The sequence below is a fragment of the Hypanus sabinus genome, unplaced genomic scaffold, assembly GCF_030144855.1.
Source record: "Hypanus sabinus isolate sHypSab1 unplaced genomic scaffold, sHypSab1.hap1 scaffold_442, whole genome shotgun sequence".
In the NCBI taxonomy this organism is placed as follows: domain Eukaryota; kingdom Metazoa; phylum Chordata; class Chondrichthyes; order Myliobatiformes; family Dasyatidae; genus Hypanus; species Hypanus sabinus.
In genome coordinates this window covers 5,824-19,923 of record NW_026781316.1, presented here as the reverse complement: position 1 = coordinate 19,923, position 14,100 = coordinate 5,824, and the positions used below count along the sequence as shown (strand labels likewise).

General features: G+C 53.0%; 1 protein-coding gene across 1 annotated transcript in view; it reads left to right on the top strand.

Moving 5' to 3' along the window:
- Positions 1-11,731, top strand: part of LOC132388958 (alpha-1,2-mannosyltransferase ALG9-like) — a 386,292-nt gene extending 374,561 nt beyond the window's left edge. The window contains 1 exon segment of the mRNA XM_059961380.1: positions 11,662-11,731. Coding sequence (XP_059817363.1) covers positions 11,662-11,716 — 55 coding nt within the window. The 3' untranslated portion in view covers positions 11,717-11,731.
- Positions 11,732-14,100: the final 2,369 nt, after the last annotated feature.

Genomic DNA, 14,100 nt, shown 5'->3' with positions numbered 1-14,100 from the left:
AGGGGGTATGGAGAGAAAGCAGGTACAGGGTTCTGAGTTGGATGATCAGCCATGATCATACTGAATGGCGGTGCAGGCTCGAAGGGCCGAATGGCCTACTCCTGCACCTATTTTCCACGTTTCTATCTTGGGGGGGGGGGGCTTCCTTTATCCCTTTGAGACGCCCCTCGCAGAAGGATGGCATCACAGAGGAACGAAATTCAGCACGGAGAGGGTTAAAAGGTTGACACTCGTTTCTGAATGTGTTTCTCATATTCCACCCGGGGACCAGGGCTGGTTATTCATTTGGGTAATTGATATCATTCGGAACGTCGCGACGAGTCTCTGCCCGCCGGCTTTTCAGATCGGTTCCTTTGTGTAGTTTGCACTCAAGGGTTCCAAGTTGCCTGCGGGTGCCGAGGTGACTTGTCCTTGACTCGCTGAGTTCCAAACGGTGTGGTTTTTCTTTTAGGGGAGGGAGCATCACGGTTCCCTAGGTTGCTGACGAAATCTCCTCCCCGGCCAAACTCCGAGACCAGACCCTTCAGCGAGCATCCATGGCCTCAGGCTCCCTTGCTTCCTTTCAATCGCCTCAGCCCAGTGCGTTGAGGAGTGGCGTTCTCTCGAAATACAGGGTGCCTGTTATGTCCCGTCTACGCGCCCCCCCCCCACCCCCCAGTCTGGGAGTCAGAGAGCGCTGCAGGCCCACCGACTCCGTGCCGAGCCGTTTCAGCCGCCCGTCCCCAGACCGTAGCCCTCTGTACCCCTCCCGTCCGTGTACCCCTCTCTTAACAGGTCCAGCCGGGCAGCTCGCTCTGAACTCTCTGAGCCGAGAACTTTGCCCGTAAGCTTTTCACTTTTTCACCCTTGACCCCTGACCTCTAGATCCAGCCCCGCCCAACCTCAGTGGGGAAAAGCCCTGCTTGCACTTACCCCATCCCTACCCCTCATCAAATCTCCCCTCAGTCCTCTATGTCCTAACCTGTTCAATCCCGCCTTATAAATCAGGTCCCTTAGTCCCGGCAATATCCTTGTAAATTTTCCCCGCACTCTCTCAACCTTACCTACATCTCTCCTTCAGACAGGTGAGTAAAACTGCACACAACACTCCAACTTCAACAGAACATCCCATCTCCTGTACTCAACACGAGGAAATCTGCAGATGCTGGAAATTCAAGCAACACACACAAAACGCTGGTGGAACACGGCAGGCCAGACAGCATCTATAGGGAGAAGCACTGTCGACGATTCGGGCCGAGACCCTTTGTCAGGACTAACTGAAAGGAAAGATAGTAAGAGATTTGAAAGTAGTGGGGGGAGGGGGAAATGCGAAATGACAGGAGAAGATCGGAGGGGGTGGGGTGAAGCTAAGAGCTGGAAAGGTGATTGGCAAAAGTGATACAGAGCTGGAGAAGGGAAAGGATCATGGGATGGGAGGCCTCGGGAGAAAGAAAGGTGGGGGGGGACACCAGAGGGAGATGGAGAACAGGCAGAGTGATGGGCAGAGAGAGAGAAAAAAAAGGAGGGGGGGGATGATGGCATGAACATTGACTTCTCTAACTTCTGTTTCTACGGTCAAGATGAAGCCACACTCGGGTTGGAGGAACAACACCTTATATACCGGCTGGGTAGCCTCCAACCTGATGGCATGAACACTGATTTCTCTAACTTCCATTAATGTCCCTCCTCCCCTTCTTACCCCATCCCTGACTTATTTATTTTTTCTCCCTCCCCTTCTTTCTCTCTATCTGCCCATCACTCTGCCTGTTCTCCATCTCCCTCTGGTGCTCCCCCCCCTTTCTTTCTCCTGAGGCCTCCCGTCCCATGATCCTTTCCCTTCTCCAGCTCTGTATCCCTTTCGCCAATCACCTTTCCAGCTCTCAGCTTCATCCCACCCCCTCCGGTCTTCTCCCATCATTTCGCATTTCCCCCTCCCCCCACTACTTTCAAATCTCTTACTATCTTTCCTTTCAGTCAGTCCTGACGAAGGGTCTCGGCCCGAAACGTCGACAGCGCTTCTCCCTGTAGACGCTGCCTGACCTGCTGTGTTCTATCGGCATTGTGCGTGTGTCGCCTGAACTCAGTACTCTGATCCACGGAGGCCGGTGTGTCGAAAGCTTTCTTTACGACCTGTGACGCCACTTTCAATGGGTTATCGATTCTTACAGCACACCGCAGTACCCTGCTGTTCACTGCGTAGGTCTTAGGTGGTGACGGGGGGAGGGGTGGTTTATGTGGTGATGGGATTTGTGAGGTGGCATGTACTCTCCCTGGAAGGAGGGTCTGTAGGCTCCCAGTCTTAACGCCACCCCTGGAATTTTCCTAGATCTGCCCGAATGGTTGGGACTGAGTTTTCCCGGGGCTGGGTCGAGCACGTCCTCGAACCGGGTGTCCCACCCCCCACCCCCACCCCGCCTGCCCGGTGACAGGACTCCTTGGGAAATGTCTACCACAGGTGGGAGTGGACACACACGCGGTGAGGGTGTCTCCGGGGCCAGTGAGAGAGCAGCCTCGGGCTGGGGGGGGGGGGGGGGCGGCGGGGGACGTCCATCGAGGGCGGAGGCAAGGGGGGGGGGGGTTATGTCCTGCCTGATTTCGGACTGTCGCTCTAATTCTGATTACCGGATCCCACTCGTGGGTTCACGCCTGCTGCTGACCGCCCGTTCAGCAATCGGCTCCCGCCGGCGGGCCGGCCATGTCGGTGGGCGCCGAGGGAATTCCGATAGATCTTCGGGTCGGCCTTCTGTCAGAGCGCCGGGAAGTATTGTCTCTTTCTGGCAGTCCGCCCTCGTCCGAGTGCTCTCCCTGAAGCTCGGCAGATAGTTCCGACTTCGACGACGGCACCGGGGCTGGAGTTATCCAGCTGGCTAGCTTGAGAAAGCCAGGTATACCTGCGGCAGAGTTTGTCACCAGGGGCGCCCGTGGAGGCTCAGCCAGCGGGTATACTTAAAGCGGAGGCCAACAGCTTCTTGGTTAATCGGGGCATTAAGGAGAATGGGGGGCCGAGAGGGGTAATGAATCAGCCGTGACGGAATGGCGGAGCAGGCTCGATGGGCTAAATGGCCTAATTGTGCTGTTTTCTCTTACGGTCAGGCGACTGGGCTTCTGGGGAAACGCCTGGCAGATCGGGCGTCTGGGTGGTCAGCTGTCTGGGGAATGTTCTGGAAAACTGGTCACTGTGCCCGATCTCTGTACTTCGGGGTGGGTGGGAGTCTGTGGCGTTCCGCCATCTTCCCATTTCTGCCGCGGAGGAGGGGGCGGGGGAGAAAAGGGGAATTTTTTAGAAAAACCCTGTCGTGTGTGTTTTTTTTTGAAGAACAGAAGTCTCCATACACGCCGCACAGCTTGAACGCAGAATTTTCCCGGCGGGAGTGCGTTGTGTTGCCATGGCGACATGCCCTCTTGTGCATGCCACCGTGCAACTCGACAACCTCGATAGCCGGTCACGGAGGGAGGTGGGTGGGGTGGTGCGGGGTGGGGATCCCGATCCACGATAACCCACGCACATCCTCCCGTATACTTTAAATCATCTCTAGATTACTTATAATACCTAATAGAATGTAAATGCTATGTAAATAGTTGAATAATGACAAGAGAGAAAAAGTCTGTACGTGCTCGAACAACGAGTGCCGGAAGAGCAGCTCCGGGTTTTCCCGATCCACGGTTGGTGGAATTCGCGGGTGCGGAACTCACGGATAAGGAGGGCCGACTGTACAGTGGTCTAGATGTGCCCTGACTAGTGTCCTATAAAACTCAATATAACCTCCTGACTATCGTACTCAATGTCTCCACTAATTCAGGCAAACACTCCGTCAGCCTTCTTCACCACCCTATCGACCGGGGAGAATGTTACCCAGGTTTTCTGCGTTCTGGATGTGAACTTGGACTCTAGACTTGCTTTCTCAGGCTTAAGAGCTTTTTTTAAATTCTGCCTTTTTCCCCCGAACTTTCTTTTACTTTCTGTGTGCAGGGGAGGGGGATTTGGGGGTCATTGTGCCTGTTTTTTGGGGGGGGGCGGTTAATAATTGTGCTGCCGTGCGTTTCTTTCTTAATGGGGTGAACTGGAGAGAAAACAATTTCCGTGTTGTGTACTTTGATCATGAATTAACCTTTGAACCAGTGCAGCCACTCTCAGGAGGAATTTGGACCCCAAGTATTATTGGACTCTGCTCATGTTATTGAAGAGATATCTGTTTAAGTATTCCATTCAGTTTATATGGGATTGTGGTGTTAATTTGTATGTAAATCGGTTTGGAAAGGTGGTCATTGCATGATCATTTGGTGGCATGGCTGTTGTAGTCGGGGGGTGGGAATAGGGACAAGTTCCTGACGGCCTGCACCTCAAACAGCCTCTAACAACCAAGTCCAGTCCCTGGCCCACACGTGTGGCTCAGTTACTAGGCTGGGCAGAACGGTTTCTACTGACGGGAGAAAGGGGCAAAGACGGGTTACTGGCGCCTTAAAACCAGTCGCTCCAGACAGGTGGAATTCGTCAGCTCATCCGGGAGATGGAAAACTCTGATCTCAAACCTCCGCCGTACCCGCTCACGGGGGAGGCTCCGGGAGTGAACCCCGAGGGAAAAGTATGGAGCTGGAGTCCCTGAGGCAGACCGACGTCGAGTTCGACGCTGACCGGCGACTCCCTGTGAGGAACCGTATCGGTCTCTGCCGTTCCTCTGGGTTCATCGTCTGCGTGGAGAGGGGGAGCCTGATACACGGTCCGCATAATGTTCTGCCCTGGCTTGCGTATCCAGAGAGCTCGGGTCCAACATCCGTGGTCGACCCCGACTCACGGAGATCACATTGTCATCACAGCAGAAAGTGAGAGACACTACCCATTACACCGCTGGTGTTTAGAGCAGTGATGAAGATCCTCCATCTCTCACGGTGCCCTACAGTGATGAAGATCCTCCATCTCTCACGGTGCCCTACAGTGATGAAGATCCTCCATCTCTCACGGTGCCCTACAGTGATGAAGATCCTCCATCTCTCACGGTGCCCTACAGTGATGAAGGTCCTCCATCTCTCACGGTGCCCTACAGTGATGAAGGTCCTCCATCTCTCACGGTGCCCTACAGTGATGAAGGTCCTCCATCTCTCACGGTGCCCTACAGTGATGAAGATCCTCCATCTCTCACGGTGCCCTACAGTGATGAAGATCCTCCATCTCTCACGGTGCCCTACAGTGATGAAGATCCTCCATCTCTCACGGTGCCCTACAGTGATGAAGATCATCCATCTCTCACGGTGCCCTACAGTGATGAAGATCCTCCATCTCTCACGGTGCCCTACAGTGATGAAGATCCTCCATCTCTCACGGTGCCCTACAGTGATGAAGATCCTTCATCTCTCACGGTGCCCTACAGTGATGAAGATCCTCCATCTCTCACGGTGCCCTACAGTGATGAAGATCCTCCATCTCTCACGGTGCCCTACAGTGATGAAGATCCTCCATCTCTCACGGTGCCCTACAGTGATGAAGATCCTCCATCTCTCACGGTGCCCTACAGTGATGAAGATCCTCCATCTCTCACGGTGCCCTACAGTGATGAAGGTCCTCCATCTCTCACGGTGCCCTACAGTGATGAAGGTCCTCCATCTCTCACGGTGCCCTACAGTGATGAAGGTCCTCCATCTCTCACGGTGCCCTACAGTGATGAAGGTCCTCCATCTCTCACGGTGCCCTACAGTGATGAAGGTCCTCCATCTCTCACGGTGCCCTACAGTGATGAAGATCCTCCATCTCTCACGGTGCCCTACAGTGATGAAGATCCTCCATCTCTCACGGTGTCCTACAGTGATGAAGATCCTCCATATCTCACGGTGCCCTACAGTGATGAAGATCCTCCATCTCTCACGGTGCCCTACAGTGATGAAGATCCTCCATCTCTCACGGTGCCCTACAGTGATGAAGGTCCTCCATCTCTCACGGTGCCCTACAGTGATGAAGGTCCTCCATCTCTCACGGTGCCCTACAGTGATGAAGGTCCTCCATCTCTCACGGTGCCCTACAGTGATGAAGATCCTCCATCTCTCACGGTGCCCTACAGTGATGAAGATCCTCCATCTCTCACGGTGCCCTACAGTGATGAAGGTCCTCCATCTGTCACGGTGCCCTACAGTGATGAAGGTCCTCCATCTCTCACGGTGCCCTACAGTGATGAAGGTCCTCCATCTGTCACGGTGCCCTACAGTGATGAAGATCCTCCATCTCTCACGGTGCCCTACAGTGATGAAGATCCTCCATCTCTCACGGTGCCCTACAGTGATGAAGATCCTCCATCTCTCACGGTGCCCTACAGTGATGAAGATCCTCCATCTCTCACGGTGCCCTACAGTGATGAAGATCCTCCATCTCTCACGGTGCCCTACAGTGATGAAGATCCTCCATCTCTCACGGTGCCCTACAGTGATGAAGATCCTCCATCTCTCACGGTGCCCTACAGTGATGAAGATCCTCCATCTCTCACGGTGCCCTACAGTGATGAAGATCCTCCATCTCTCACGGTGCCCTACAGTGATGAAGATCCTCCATCTCTCACGGTGCCCTACAGTGATGAAGGTCCTCCATCTCTCACGGTGCCCTACAGTGATGAAAATCCTCCATCTCTCACGGTGCCCTACAGTGATGAAGATCCTCCATCTCTCACGGTGCCCTACAGTGATGAAGATCCTCCATCTCTCACGGTGCCCTACAGTGATGAAGGTCCTCCATCTCTCACGGTGCCCTACAGTGATGAAGATCCTCCATCTCTCACGGTGCCCTACAGTGATGAAGATCCTCCATCTCTCACGGTGCCCTACAGTGATGAAGGTCCTCCATCTCTCACGGTGCCCTACAGTGATGAAGGTCCTCCATCTCTCACGGTGCCCTACAGTGATGAAGGTCCTCCATCTCTCACGGTGCCCTACAGTGATGAAGATCCTCCATCTCTCACGGTGCCCTACAGTGTTGAAGATCCTCCATCTCTCACGGTGCCCTACAGTGATGAAGGTCCTCCATCTCTCACGGTGCCCTACAGTGATGAAGATCCTCCATCTCTCACGGTGCCCTACAGTGATGAAGGTCCTCCATCTCTCACGGTGCCCTACAGTGATGAAGGTCCTCCATCTCTCACGGTGCCCTACAGTGATGAATGTCCTCCATCTCTCACGGTGCCCTACAGTGATGAAGATCCTCCATCTCTCACGGTGCCCTACAGTGATGAAGATCCTCCATCTCTCACGGTGCCCTACAGTGATGAAGATCCTCCATCTCTCACGGTGCCCTACAGTGATGAAGATCATCCATCTCTCACGGTGCCCTATAGTGATGAAGATCATCCATCTCTCACGGTGCCCTACAGTGATGAAGATCCTCCATCTCTCACGGTGCCCTACAGTGATGAAGGTCCTCCATCTGTCACGGTGCCCTACAGTGATGAAGGTCCTCCATCTCTCACGGTGCCCTACAGTGATGAAGATCCTCCATCTGTCACGGTGCCCTACAGTGATGAAGGTCCTCCATCTCTCATGGTGCCCTACAGTGATGAAGGTCCTCCATCTCTCACGGTGCCCTACAGTGATGAAGATCCTCCATCTCTCACGGTGCCCTACAGTGATGAAGATCCTACATCTCTCACGGTGCCCTACAGTGATGAAGGTCCTCCATCTCTCACGGTGCCCTACAGTGATGAAGGTCCTCCATCTCTCACGGTGCCCTACAGTGATGAAGATCCTCCATCTCTCATGGTGACCTACAGTGATGAAGATCCTCCATCTCTCACGGTGCCCTACAGTGATGAAGATCCTCCATCTCTCACGGTGCCCTACAGTGATGAAGGTCCTCCATCTCTCACGGTGCCCTACAGTGATGAAGATCCTCCATCTCTCACGGTGCCCTACAGTGATGAAGATCCTCCATCTCTCACGGTGCCCTACAGTGATGAAGATCATCCATCTCTCACGGTGCCCTACAGTGATGAAGATCCTCCATCTCTCACGGTGCCCTACAGTGATGAATGTCCTCCATCTCTCACGGTGCCCTACAGTGATGAAGATCCTCCATCTCTCACGGTGCCCTACAGTGATGAAGGTCCTCCATCTCTCACGGTGCCCTACAGTGATGAAGATCATCCATCTCTCACGGTGCCCTACAGTGATGAAGATCCTCCATCTCTCACGGTGCCCTACAGTGATGAAGATCATCCATCTCTCACGGTGCCCTACAGTGATGAAGATCCTCCATCTCTCACGGTGCCCTACAGTGATGAAGATCCTCCATCTCTCACGGTGCCCTACAGTGATGAAGATCCTCCATCTCTCACGGTGCCCTACAGTGATGAAGATCCTCCATCTCTCACGGTGCCCTACAGTGATGAAGATCATCCATCTCTCACGGTGCCCTACAGTGATGAAGATCCTCCATCTCTCACGGTGCCCTACAGTGATGAAGATCCTCCATCTCTCACGGTGCCCTACAGTGATGAAGATCCTCCATCTCTCACGGTGCCCTACAGTGATGAAGATCCTCCATCTCTCACGGTGCCCTACAGTGATGAAGATCCTCCATCTCTCACGGTGCCCTACAGTGATGAAGATCCTCCATCTCTCACGGTGCCCTACAGTGATGAAGATCCTCCATCTCTCACGGTGCCCTACAGTGATGAAGATCCTCCATCTCTCACGGTGCCCTACAGTGATGAAGATCCTCCATCTCTCACGGTGCCCTACAGTGATGAAGGTCCTCCATCTCTCACGGTGCCCTACAGTGATGAAGATCCTCCATCTCTCACGGTGCCCTACAGTGATGAAGATCCTCCATCTCTCACGGTGCCCTACAGTGATGAAGATCCTCCATCTCTCACGGTGCCCTACAGTGATGAAGATCCTCCATCTCTCACGGTGCCCTACAGTGATGAAGGTCCTCCATCTGTCACGGTGCCCTACAGTGATGAAGATCCTCCATCTCTCACGGTGCCCTACAGTGATGAAGGTCCTCCATCTCTCATGGTGACCTACAGTGATGAAGATCATCCATCTCTCATGGTGCCCTACAGTGATGAAGATCCTCCATCTCTCATGGTGCTCAGGGTTTTCTTCATCGTGTCAGTTGATGAAGAAGTTCTTAGTCTTATCAGTCCTGCAAATCCCAGGCGGCGACTCAGGAACACCGTCACACTCAGATCCAGAAGTGTTTTTCACTGATGTTTCCTGATCCATTTTGTTTGACCGGTTTGGGTTGTTTGCCCTGAGCTGTACCACACTGCCCTCCGCCCCGAACCTGGAGGTCACCAGTCCCATTCTTAGCCTGCCCTCTACCCTTTGACCTGTTTTGGCCTGGCTGGCAAAGGATAAAGCCCTGTCACCAGCCAGCGTCGCTGAGGCGCGCAAGGTTGTGGCTGTCTCGGAGGGGTGAGGGTCCCTGTAAGTACGTCCTCCCCGTGACCAGGGTGGTCTTCCAGCGGGCTCTCACCCCCCTCTGCCCTCCGGCTACGATTTGACGAGCTGCTGGCTCGGGAGGAGCCGCAACATTTGCGGGCTGCATCCTCGCGGATTTGATCTGACGCCAATCACTCACTTCAGCGCCTGTTTTGAATGTACACGTGACAGATAAAGCTTTAATCTTTCATCTTTAGCTTGCGGGTGGGACGACACGGCGATGAATTTGCTCCTGTGGGAATGAAGTGTTTGAATAAACTCTCAACGTTGCCTCGAGGACAAAGTCCTTCACCGCCTGACGATCTGACCAGACTGTTCGAAGGGAGCTGGCATTGACGTAAAACTTAAGTTTCACTTGAACCAAGGCCAGATTGCTGAATATTATGAGAAATAAATTAAAGCCATCAGTCCAGGGAACGGCGGCCAAGTTTTCTCTGCCTCTTTATTCACAGGAATTTTCAGCAAGGGTGTTCATTCCCGCGAATGATCTCCATCCCAGCCGTACAGGTCGTGTCTCTGGCCGTGACTTAAATCTTGAGCGGTGTCCTTGAATCGGCATTTTAGAATTTTAATTTTAATCTTTGTTTTGAATACTGTTGCTCCTTTCTCCGAGAGTCTGATGTGCGAGGAGGGCAGGCGGTTCTGGTGTCGCGCGGACTCCGTGGGTTAGCGCTCGCGGTCGCCGTCCCAGGCGGTTTCTGCGCGGTGAGGTCACCTTGGGATGATTCTGTTCTTGCAGCCGTTAGCACGCCCCTCCTGCTGGAGCGGAGCCACTCCATTCCAGTAATATCAGCAGGGATATTACCCAGCAAGGACCGGCAGTACTTAGAATATTGTGTTCAGTTCTGGTCACCTCGTTACAGGAAGGATGTGAGGGCGACGGAGAGGGTGCAGAGGAGATTTACCAGGATGTTGCCTGGTTTGGAGAACAAGTCACACGAAGCAAGGTTAGCAGAGCTGGGACTTCTCTCCTTGGAGTGTAGAAGAATGAGAGGGGGCTTGACAGAGGTCTACAAGATTATGAGAGGCACAGATAGGGTGGATAGTCAGGTTTCCCAGGGCACCAATAGCAAACACCAGAGGGCATAGGTACAAAATTAAGGGAGGGAAGTTTAGGGGAGACATCAGGGGTAAGTTTTTTTACACAGAGGGTTGTGAGTGTCTGGGATGACTTGCCAGGGATGGTGGTGGAGGCTAAAACATTAGGGGTATTTAACAGCCTCTTGTACAGGCACATGGATGAACGAAAAATGGAGGGTTATGGGGTAGTGTGGGTTTCGTACTTTTTTTTAAGGATTATATGGGTCAGCACAACATGGAGGGCTGAAGGGCCTGTACTGTGCTGTGGTGTTTCTATGGATCCGGGCATACAGATCCGTGATCCCTTGTAAGCAGGGGCCGTAAAAAAGAGCTCTTGGCTCGTCGGCCTTCGCGAAGCACGGTGCTGAGTGCAGGAGTCGCAGGTTGTGCTGAAGCTGCACAAGACGATAATTGCCTGCCGCCCCCGGCCACCGGCCTGCGGGAGAGATACCGACACGATTGAAAGAGCGCGGGAGTGTCGCCAGGGGTTTCGGGAACACGGGGCAAGGTAGAGTAGGTTAGGGCTCTATTTCCTGGGGGACGAGGGGAGATTTGAGAGAGGCTTGCAGAGAGATTTAGGCCAGTTAGAAGAGTGGGCTGAGCGAAGGCAGATGGAGTTTAATGCTGATAAGCGTGAGGTGCTACATTTTGGTAGGAATAATCCAAATAGGACATTCATGGTGATTGGTAGGGCATTGAAGAGTGCAGTAGAACAGAGTGATCTAGGAATAACGGTGCATAGTTCCCTGAAGGTGGAATCTCATGTGGATAGGGTGGTGAAGAAAGCTTTTGAACTGCTGGCCTTTGTATCTCTTCCTGATATATTTCTCTCGGCCTCCTCCCGTCTCCTGCCTTCTCGATTCTCGCACTATTTCCCAAGCGGAGCGGGACAGTTCCTCAGCCAGGCTTTCCCTCGTTTTGGTGACTGACACTGACGGGCAAACCTCTGGCCTTCATGTCTGTAGTCGCCTCTTCCACCGTCTAGTACAACCGCGTCCCGTTGTCATAAAACACTCAAAGTTTAGCAGGGTAAGGAGTTTGAATTCTAATCTTTTTTTGCTTTAGTACTCACTTTACTTCGGAGTATTCTTTGCGTTTCTGCAGGACCGCGGGGGAGGTGGGGGGTAATCTTGGTCGGAATATATTAATTTATTGTCAAAAAACACTCTCTTCTTACCCCAGGCTGTTTGTAGAATCTGCGTCTTTGTGCTGTACGGAAGGAATTTTATTATTATAGAGCATGGCTTTCTGTCCTGGGTAGGTTTCGGAACCAGCGCGCGGAGTGTCCTCGCGATTTCCAGCTTCATAGCTGAGGGAATATCCAGCGCGTCCCGCAGTAGCTTTCCGACAAACTCCATCATAGACGAGCCCTCCGCTCCTTCGGGAACGTTGTAGATTCTGATATTTTTCCGCCGTGATCTTCCCTCCAGGTCAAGCAGTTTACCTTCTTGGTGATGTATTATTTTTATTGTTTTGCTCAGTATCTGCTCTAAGTTTTGAACGCGATCTTCCACCTTCTCGATTCGAGTATCTGCCACCGCTATTTTTTGATTAACGCTGGCGAGCTCTGCCCTAATATCACGGAGCTGCTGCTTTATATAGACAATAGGTGCAGAAGCAGACCATTCGGCCCTTCGAGCCTGCACCACCATTTTGAAATCATGGCTGATCATCTACTATCAATACCCGGTTCCTGCCTTGTCCCCATATCCCTTGATTCCCCTATCCATAAGATACCTATCTAGCTCCTTCTTGAAAGCATCCAGAGAATTGGCCTCCACTGCCTTCTGAGGCAGAGCATTCCACACCCCCACAACTCTCTGGGTGAAGAAGTTTTTCCTAAGTGACCTACCCCTTATTCTCAAACCGTGCCCTCTGGTACTGGACTCTCCCAGCATCTGGAACATATTTCCTGCCTTCATCTTGTCCAATCCCTTAATAATCTTATATGTTTCAATCAGATCCCCTCTCAGTCTCCTTAATTCCAGCGTGTACAAGCCCAGTCTCTCTAAGCTCTCTGTGTAAGACAGGTTCTGGACCTCCATTATTTCTTTCAGGATTTCGAAGACATTCGCCGCGTCGCCTGAATGAGGCCCAGTAACCGCCTCGCGCGCACGCGGTCGGGTTGGAGAGCCGCTCGCTGCTCTCCTCTCGGCCGCAGGCTCCGCAGTGTCGCTTTTTTATTTCCGTTCCTTTTCCCCATTCTTGCCCCTCTTTTCAGTTCAAATATTTTTCAAAAAATATTACATTGGATGGGTTAACGGGGCTTAATACGCATTTTTCCGGAGGAGCTAGTGACTTAAGCCGCCATTCTCGACGATGACATCACCGGTGGTGTCATCGGTGAACTTGATGATGCGGTTCGAGCTGTGCGTTGCAGCACAGTCGTGCGTCAGCAGAGTGAACAGCAGTGGACTGAGCACACAACCCTGGGGAGATGGAGGGAGACGTGAGAGTTATTCTAGAGCAAGCACGAGGAAATCTGCAGATGCTGGAAATTCAAGCAACACACACAAAATGCTGGTGGAACACAGCAGGCCAGGCAGCATCTATAGGGAGAAGCACTGTCGACGTTTCGGGCCGAGACCCTTCGTCAGGACTGACTGAAATGAAAGATAGTAAGAGATTTGAAAGTAGTGGGTGGAGGGGGAAATGCGAAATGATAGGAGAGGACCGGAGGGGGTGGGGACACCTACGCTCGGTCCGCCAGAGAAAGCTGGATCTCCCAGAGGCCACACATTTTAATTCCACGTCCCATTCCCATTCTGATATGTCTATCCACGGCCTCCTCTACTGTCAAGATGGAGCCACATACAGGTTGGAGGAACAACACATGGGCAGCCTCCAACCTGATGGCATGAACATTGACTTCTCTCACTTCTGTTAATGCCCCTCCTCCCCTTCTTACCCCATCACTGACATATTTAGTTGTTTGCCTGTTCTCCATCTCCCTCTGGTGCTCCCCTCTCCCTTTCTTTCTCCTGAGGCCTCCCGTCCCATGATCCTTTCCCTTCTCCAGCTCTGTATCCCTGTGGCCAATCACCTTTCCGGCTCTCAGCTTCATCCCACCCCCTCCAGTCTTCTCCTGTCATTTCGCATTTCCCCCTCCCCCTCCTACTTTCAAATCTCTTACTATCTTTCCTTTCAGTTAGTCCTGACGAAGGGTCTCGGCCTGAAACGTCGACAGTGCTTCTCCCTGCAGACGCTGCCTGGCCTGCTGTGTTCCACCGGCATTTTGTGTGTGTTGTTGCTTGAATTTCCAGCATCTGCAGATTTCCTCGTGTCGACAGCGCTTCTCCCTGTCGATGCTGCCTGGCCTGCTGCGTTCCACCGGCATTTTGTGTGTGAGAGTTATTCATTCACTTACCGAGATACAGTGTGGAATAGGCCTTTTGGGCCCTTCGAGCCGCGCAGCTCAACGTAACCCTGGCCTAAACGCTGCAGGAGGAGACCGGAACGCTCACGTGGTCACGGGGAAAACGTACACACTCCCGACCGCTGGAATTGTAAAGCCCCGTCCCAGCCGCCCCGTGGATGTGTGAACACTGAGGGGGTCGTCTCTAAACGACAGGGACCCCCCCCCCCCCCGCTCCCCTCCCCTCCCCAGGGCTGAATGCCCTG